This window comes from Belonocnema kinseyi, chromosome 10 (genome assembly GCF_010883055.1).
Source record: "Belonocnema kinseyi isolate 2016_QV_RU_SX_M_011 chromosome 10, B_treatae_v1, whole genome shotgun sequence".
Classification (NCBI taxonomy): Eukaryota; Metazoa; Arthropoda; class Insecta; order Hymenoptera; family Cynipidae; genus Belonocnema; species Belonocnema kinseyi.
In genome coordinates, this window is record NC_046666.1 from 71,818,417 (window position 1) to 71,827,484 (window position 9,068).

Sequence of the window (9,068 nt, forward strand, 5' to 3'; positions counted from 1 at the left end):
TGAAGAAAGTTTTTCGCGATTGCAACCTTTTTCTACTTTATAGGTTCGCAAGATCATGTTTCCTTGAACGCGCAAACACACGCATAAATATTATTTGCTAAGATTTATGGGAGATCGTTAGACTTTACAATTTGACACATTCGAATTATTGCTGGAATTCAAAGATTTTTTCTAGAAATTTTTACTTAATTAAATTAAAACATGTTTTGTGTTGGCCTCCATTTTCGAACGTATAATAAAATGTCTAGCGTATTTAGCAATTGAAATTCTTCACGAATACCGGAATAATTCTTTTTCTATTTCTTTTGGTCTTAATATTATTCATTGTAAGGGTATGTGCATGAATTACATGCATTTTTTTAGAAATTTTAAACCTCGCACCCTTCTTTGCAAAGGTCCGTAAGTTTTAAACCACTACTCCCATCTTACGTCATTTTTTCCGAGTTAAGTTTTCTCGTGAATACATTCATTTCATTATTTATTTCTTATTATTTCGTAAATTTATGATAAGTAAGCATTCAATAATCATGTAAAGCGTTGGGGGGAGGGCTCAGAATCCTTAATCAGGAGACGAGGGGATCCAAAGCATTTTTTACTGAAGTTTCCTCTTTTTAATTAATAGAAAAATATCACCAGAACTTGCGGAATTCCTGGCAATCTTTGCAATTATTAAAAATCCCATACATTCTCTTGAACTTTTGTAAATCCCATACAGTTTTTAAATGACGTGAAAATTCCTCGATATGGTTTCAATTTCATAGATATCGTAAATAATTTCGTGAAATCCTTTTTAAAAAGTCGTGCTCCCTGGAAATTCCTTAGAATATTTTTAACATTATGGAAATTCCTTAAGATTCGTTCAGATTGTTTGATATCGTTTAGGATCCTTAAAATCGTCTGAAATCTTGAAACTCACATAAAAGTACCATATAATCCTTATAAATAGAAGGAAATCTTTCTGAATCTCTTCAAATCTCTTGAGATCTTTATAAGCCATCAATATTACTTTAAATCCCTGGGAATTCTTTGTAACATTCGTAAGTCCTTTGAAATTCCGTTAAATCTGTTGAAATCCTGCAAAAATCTTCGAAAATACGTGAATATACTTTATAATTATTTGAAATCTCTTAAAATCCTCAGGCATCCTATGGAATCATTGAACTCCCTTTGAATATTTTAATATCCGTTATAGTCCCTTAAAATTCTTTAAAATCCTTGAAAATCTTTCTGATTTCCAAAATTTTGAATTTTTCACCAAACGTTCAAAAGAATCAGTATATAAATTACAAACATTTATGTACGAAGGTGGTAAAAGTGTTTAAAATAATAATAAATTACATAAACTTTATAAAAATAACTTCTAACGGTTTAACATTACGAGTTATGTAGTTTTAAACGTTGAAATTAATTAATTTTTCAGTCTCTCAATTAGTTTATTAATTAAAAAGTTTAAAATGTATGTATTTTGGATAAGCTGCCATTTACAATTAGAGTAATTAGAAATTATGAAAAAATATTATATCCTTATCAAGGAACGTTGGCCTGTTTGTGATTTTAAGGAATTAAAAAAGCTTTTTCGCGGCTTACAAAGAATTTAAAGGGATTTTAAAAGATTTCATTTGAATGGATTTCGAAATCTTTCGAAATAAGTTTCGGGATTTCAAAATTTTTGCAAATATTTCAACTGTTTTCACGGGATATTAATGATTTACAAGATAATAGAAAAGGGCTAAAAGCCTTAGGTTATTTCGAACGATTAAAAAGGATTATAAAAGGTTTCACAATTTTCAAATGATTAAAAAATATTTCAGGACTTTGAAAAAATTATCTACCACAATTCGAGAGAGAATATCGATTTTTTAAAGGTTTTAAGGGAATTCAAGAAGTTTAATTCAAGAAATTAAAAACCATTTTTATGGGTTACAAAGAATTTTAAGGGAATTTGAGCGACGCTAAAAGATTTTAAGGATGTTAATAGATTTTAAAATATGTCAAAATAGGTCACGGGCTTTTAAAAATTTTGCAAAGATTTCAAATGATTTCAAGAGATTTGAACGATTTCTAAAGGATTCTCAGGGAGCCCAATCGTTTTTAACGTATTTTAAGATATGATCTACGATATCCATGCAACTCTAAGGATTTCAGGGGATTCTCATAAAATTAAAAAAATGTTACGGGATTCACAAAAATTTCTTGGAATTCCACGAGATTTCATGAAAGATATACACTAGATTTCAATAATGGTATAAATAGTAATTTCAGGAATTATTTATTTATAACGTAAGAATTGTTTCAAATATTTGAATAACACAAGTTGATTACTTTATTGTTGGTTTCTCTGAAGAAATTATTTAGTTATGAGCCAAATTTTTGTGTAAGAATAATCTTCTAAACGAAAACTCCTTCGGAGATAAATTTTATTATTTCATATATCAAATAAAGCCATTCAACCAGGAATACATTTTAAAGTAATTTTCTCCTTAAAAATCAAACAAAAAATGAAACTTTGCCTGAACGACAGAAAATTCATTTGTATTATAAAAGTAGAAATAATGCAAATAATTAAAATCGATGCAATTTCTAATATGTTTTCCTTCATATATAAGTGGCAACATTATACTGAACGTAACGCAGAGATTAGCAAAGTGGAGTAATACTTTCATAATGATACTTTTATTTTTTATAATCCGATGAAAGAAGAGGTGCGCTTATGGCTAAGCAGAATGAGATAATTGATCTCAAAGGCAAGTGAAAGGAAAGAAAGTTAGATTTGTGTATGGGTAATACTCTATTTGCGCAATTATGCAGAATGTGCAGAACATGATAGCGCTCATCATAAAAATTATTTTTATCAAATGTTTCTGTTTTGTAAAAGTCAACTTTGAATTCCAAAATTATTTTCACGATTGCATTTTTTACCTAATTATAATTTCATATTTAAAGAAAGAATTGTTAAATGTGCAATTTAAAAAATAATCTATAAACACTACTTTTTTATTTAACTCTTTTAGCACGTGAATTGTATGGAATCGATGATTATTCATTAGGCTTCTGATATTTACATAGCTAAATCAATTTAAAAATTTGGGCTTCAAATTCAAATAAATTTCGTACTTTTGTAGATAATCGCTGAAATTATTCAGAATTTCATGATAAAAAGTATAATACTTTGAAAATAATCAATTTAAAAATAAAATTTTCAAACATAGTAAAATTCCTAATTCAACTTTCATAATTTTAAGGCTGAGGCTAGTTGTCCCGATAAATTCGCGGAGCTGGAAAAAAGGATGGACTAACCAGGCGGAACAATTATGCATATTAGGAAATACTAAATATCATTTTTGCCATTATTTATAAACTATATATCATTTTTTGACCTAGGTAATCATTCCAAAATTTCGAGGCGACTAGCTCGACAGCTGAAACTTTCAAAATGACTCGTTCAAATCGCAAATGTTTAAGTTTGTTTTCTTAAAAAATTAAGAATCGAATATTATATTCGATATTTAGAAAAGCAAATTTAAAATGTAAATACATGTTTAAAAAACAATACAGCCATTGATATAAAACACCTGGAGATTTTATAAGATCGAAGTATAACAAAAAATGCTTAAAATTGGATTTTATGTTCAAAATAGTCGAAATTTCAACCCTTTTAAAGTGAAAGCTTCAAAATTTTAATCATTTTAAATTTAAATACTTATAAATAGAATAATTCTAAATAATAAACTTCATATGGACAATATTTGCATTAGATGCATACTTAAATTCTTTTTATGATTTTTTTTAGACAAATTTATCTGAGAAAAGTATAAACACATTTAAGTGTGCTTTTATTAAAATAATCTCATGCTTCAAAAGGTCTTTTATAAAAGTGCTTACAAGGTCGATAAGTTTTAATAAGAAATAAAACGTCTTTCAACCACTCTATTTGCTGATAAAGTAATTATTAAATTCCTTAACATTTGAATCCCTAGGAGTTTTTTCTTTGTAGGAAAAAAATATTTGACATTCATCATTTAAAAATGCTAGTATAAATAATCATGGACATGATAATATCAGATATAAAAAAACAAGTAAATAAAAATCCTGAAAAGATTTTTCAGATTATTAATTGCGTCCTTGCATCAATGTTTTTGAATAAGGTATGATAAGTTATTTTTAAGGTAAACGGGTTTAATCAGGCTTATATAAACCAATCGGCCCGGATTTGTTAACCCGGATCTGGCGTACACTTTGCGGTCAGACTACAAAAAGTTTCTTTTTATATCGAGTTGCTATAATAGGATATCAGATATCAGTCTAATTTTAGAATATTGATTAGGTGGTTGTACCTCGAGGACCAAGACAGGCAAAAGGATTGCTTCTGAGTTGTATCGAGGAAAAGGACCCATGCATTGTGTTTGAGCCAAAACTATTGTATAGATCAGCCGTGGACGATGTTCCTCTCGCTTTTTATAAAACGTCCATCGGCAAGGCCGAAATTCTAAGAGAAGGTTAGTTCTTTACGTACAATAAAAATTATCCTATATTGTGTTTCTTCAGCACGATGAATAAAGTGGTGTTGAGTATTCTGATTACCTACTTATTAAATAAAAATATATGCTTCAATTTAAAGTACTACAAAATATAATTATTATTCATAAACTAAAATAAATATTCAAATAGCTTAATCGACTTTCATACAATTTCAATTTAGGTTTAATTATAATTATAATTTTAATCAGCTTTCAGAAATCTTCCATTTTCTTTTAAATATAATACTGCATCCCAGTAAGAATTGGAAGCAAAGAAAAGCTGGAAAAAGTTAATGTGGGATTTTATATCTTACTAAGATGTTCTTAAAAGACATTATGGTATTATGAATCTTAGTGATGCCTTCCATTTTCCACAATGATGTGTCACTTCCTTGGATTCGAATTTTTATAGTGTAAAATCATCAAATTTTGTACATGCTTTCAAAATAGATTTAGCTTGAAGATTTTCAATTACAGATTCATCAATTTTTAATATGTATAATTGGAAATTAATGTTCTTTTAAATGCCAATTTTTCAATTGTAAATCTTCAAGATTGAAAAAGTTTCGAATGTAAGTCATCAAAACTGAAATTTTGCATGATTTTTAATTATAAATTTTCAAAATGAAAAAATCATTGATTTAAATATATTATCAATTCAAAGCTGTACAATTTTAAAGAGTTATAATAAAAAAACTCTTGAATTTTATAGATGCTTAAATAAAAATGGTTAAATTTGTATGAATTAGGTAATCAAAAGTCAAGTTTTCAATTATAAATCTTTTAAATGAAAGAAAATGCTATTGTCAATCATCAAAATTACAGAAATTTCGAATTCTTAGTCGTTAAAATTAAAAATTCTTTAATTTTAAAGATTTAGAATTGAAAGTTCACAAATTTTTAAGAGTTTCAATTGAAAATTCTTGAACATTGATATAATAGAATAAAAACTTATTTAATTTAAAGGATTTACAAATAAAAACTCTTGAATTTTAAAGATGCACAAATAAAGATTCATAAATTTGTATGATTTCGGAAATCAAAAGTCATGTTTTCAATTCTATATCTTCAAGTTCAAGAAATTAAAGTTGTAAAGCATCAAAATGATATAAATTTAAATCGTAACACTTAAAACTTAAAACAATTTTGAGAGTAACCTTTAAATACTGTCTAATTTTAAACATGTATGAATACAAATTCTCAAAATTTTCTTGATTTTAAAGATCAAAGTCAAGCTTTTAATGCGAAACCTTTCAAATTAAAAAAATTTCTAATGAAAATCATCAAAATTACAGAATTTTGAATTGTACATAAATTAAAAAATCTTTGAGCATATAAATTAAAAATTTAGTGTTCTTCAATTGTGAAGGTTACCATTTAAAAATATATAGATTCAAGGATTTTCAGTTTAAGAATCTTAAATTGTAAATAGGGGAGACCACCTTACAGTAGTTAATGAACCTGTAGTAGATAATCATTAATTATAAGCACAAATATACGTAAAATACGTGTTTTTAATTTTAATATAGTAACACGTATATTGTCTTAAGTATTAAGTAAATTAATTATTTTTCATAAATTAGTATTTTAAATAAATGGTTATCTGCAGAAAGTTCATTATCTAATGTTGAATTGTTTTAAATGGCTTCAAATTGTTTCAAATGCAAATGATCAAATTACAGAATTTTTAATTAAGAAATTTCAAACTTGCATAATTTTTAATTGTAAATGTTCCAAAATGAAAGCTCTTCAGCTTAAAGTTTTGCAATTCAAAGTTCTACGATTTTGAATAGTTACTATTGATAATTCTCGATTTTTGAAAATATAGAGTTGTGCAATATTCAATTTCCAAGATTAAAACGTAAGAGATATTTAATTTTGAACGCTTTTTTAATAGTTCAATTTTGAAGGCTTAGTGTTAAAAAATTTTCAATTTTAACGTTTTGAAATTCTTAGGTATTGAATATTTTATCTTGAATATTTAGTATATATTACACAAAACGATACAATTCTTAAGGCTTTTTTGGAAAAGTTCAATATTGAAGATTTAAAGTAGAAATTTATTCAATTTGATATATTTGCAATCTTAAATTCTTCAATTTTGAACAGAGAAAATGATATTTGAGACAATATAACATGATAAAAATCTGATATTCCAATTGAAACTAAAGAATTTTCATTCAATCGAAACAATTTCAAATAAAAAATTAGGAGTCACGTTTACCATAAATTGGACGTGATTAACAACGATTAAAATACCTATTTGATAATTTCCTACTAATTAATTGCGTATTTAAGACTCTTCTACCTTGAGAGCCTTGGAAAACATTTTTTGTCATCAATAAAAACGTATGGGTCTACTTTCTTTCCTTTCATAAATATTTGTTAGCTTATATTACAATATAGTTTTAGAATTAATTTACTTCATATTTGAACTTAACAAATAATTTAATATTATAACCTCACTATAGTAACTTCCTCTTGAGTGAACACGTAGATTGCCACAGTAAAACATGATAATATAAGAAGTTAGGTACAATTTATGTAGATTTTCTGTGATAAAAAATGGTCAAGTTCTCTGTTTTCTTTAGGAAATGATGTAACTTTGATTGGATGGGGTACGCAAGTGCATGTCCTGCAAGACGTGGCTGATCTCACCAAAGAAAAGCTTGGCGTATCCTGTGAGGTCATAGACCTTGTTTCTATTCTCCCTTGGGACGTCGATACAGTCTGCGAGGTAATCCGCTTCTCCTTTGAAACTTCAAAATTAAGCGAAATAATAATAAGGTGCACAACACAAACAATTTGTCGGAATAGTAGGATTCAATCCCCCCCCCCTGTCCTCCTTAAATTTGAAAAACACCCTAAAATACCTGAATCGAGAATTGTTACCCAGTTTTTTCCTTTTACAACTTTTTACATAATTTTGATTCATTTCAGTACAACTTCTGACCAAGTAGTCAAATTTTTAAGCCAAAATTTAGTAGCTAATGTTTGAACCAAAACGACATTTTAATTAAAAATAAATAGTATATTGCGCAACAAGGGGCGAAAGGCGACAATTGTACGAGTGTGAAGTTAGCTGCCCGAGCGAAGCAAGGGCAGATATCACACGAGTGAAATTGTTGCCTCGCCCCTAATCACGCGTTCAATAAGAGGTAGAATGGCTGCAGACAACTGCAGATAAAGTAGAATGTACACACTTTCGATACCTGTTACGGCGTAAACTTACTCGATTTAAAAAAAAGTTGAAACATCAACCCAAAAAGATGAATCTTTAACCAAATATTTACATTTTCCATGATAGTAATAAACTTTCAAGCGGGCAGATTTTTTAAAATTCAAACATAAGAATTTTTCAATTCGGTCGATCTCTTTTTGAATCTATTATATATGAAGAATCTATGAAGTTTTTAAGAGATATTTCAAAACTAATTAAACAAAATTTGTAATGCCATAAATGAATACAAAAATTGGTAAAGAAAAGACGCTACTTTTAGAGAACGCCTTATTTCATTTAATGTACACGAGGTAGCTATATGGTATAAAAAGTTTGTAATAATAGCTTAAATCTCCTATTATTTCTGTTTTTTGGAAAAGATCACCCTTTGTTCATCTAAAATTGTACTACTGAACCTGTTATTCCTGTTATTATATTACATAATTACAGAACAAGTTTCAAATGTTCAAAATACATATTTGACACATTAAAAAGTATCATTCGGACAAAATGTTGTCAAATTTTTGTTGAAAAATATTTTAAAATAAGCCGATGACCGACCATTATCGAGAACGTCTTTTCAAAAGATGATTTTCGGTGCCAACTGTAGCTCATCGTAGAATTTTATCCGAAATCCAAAATTAAAGAAATTATTAAAGAATATTAGCGAAGAAAAAGAATTATTTGCACAAAAACATAAGTTTTTATTACCCACTACGTTGTTTTTTTTTTAATTTGCAATTTTTTGTGGTAATTTGAAGTAAAAATAGCGTTTTTTCAGGAAAAATGTGACCATTTTGTAGCTGTAAAATCTTATCAATATAAAGAAAAAACGACGTAGGGGGGAGGAGGGTATTTTATGTGCAAAAAGTGTGTACAAAATTTGAAAAGAATCGGTGCAGTAGTTTTTGAGTGAGAATTGACACCGACTTTGAAAATGGTAGGTTCGAGTAAAACGCGTTTAAAGTTTTAAACTTTGAAAAAGGGAAGAAAAAAATTAATTTCGTTACTTACATTAAATTATCGATTCCAGTTGCATAAAGAACATTTCCTGCATCAATATTTACATAACATTAGGGCGAATACATCACAAAATCACTGCGCGGCAACTGCTCGACCGAACGAATAACGCTTTTTTGCGTGCTTCTTCTCGCGTCGAAGAGGCTTAGAGAGTTTTGCCAGGACGACTTAAAATTTGGACACAATACTTTTGAAATGTTGTACTATAAGTAAATGGAACAAAAAAATCGATTTTTCGAAAGTCACAAGACCCTACTGCCCCCTTAAATCTAACACCTCATCTCACACCTTTAGAAATAATAAAAAATGTA

At 27.8% G+C, this 9,068-nt stretch overlaps 1 protein-coding gene across 1 annotated transcript in view; it reads left to right on the forward strand.

The window, feature by feature from the left end:
* The window catches only part of LOC117182188 (2-oxoisovalerate dehydrogenase subunit beta, mitochondrial), a 25,167-nt gene that overhangs the window by 7,318 nt on the left and 8,781 nt on the right, over positions 1-9,068 (forward strand). The window contains exons 6-7 of the mRNA XM_033375249.1: positions 4,325-4,496; positions 7,109-7,254. Of these exons, the coding sequence (XP_033231140.1) occupies positions 4,325-4,496; positions 7,109-7,254 (318 nt within the window). The remainder of the gene's footprint in view (positions 1-4,324; positions 4,497-7,108; positions 7,255-9,068) is intronic.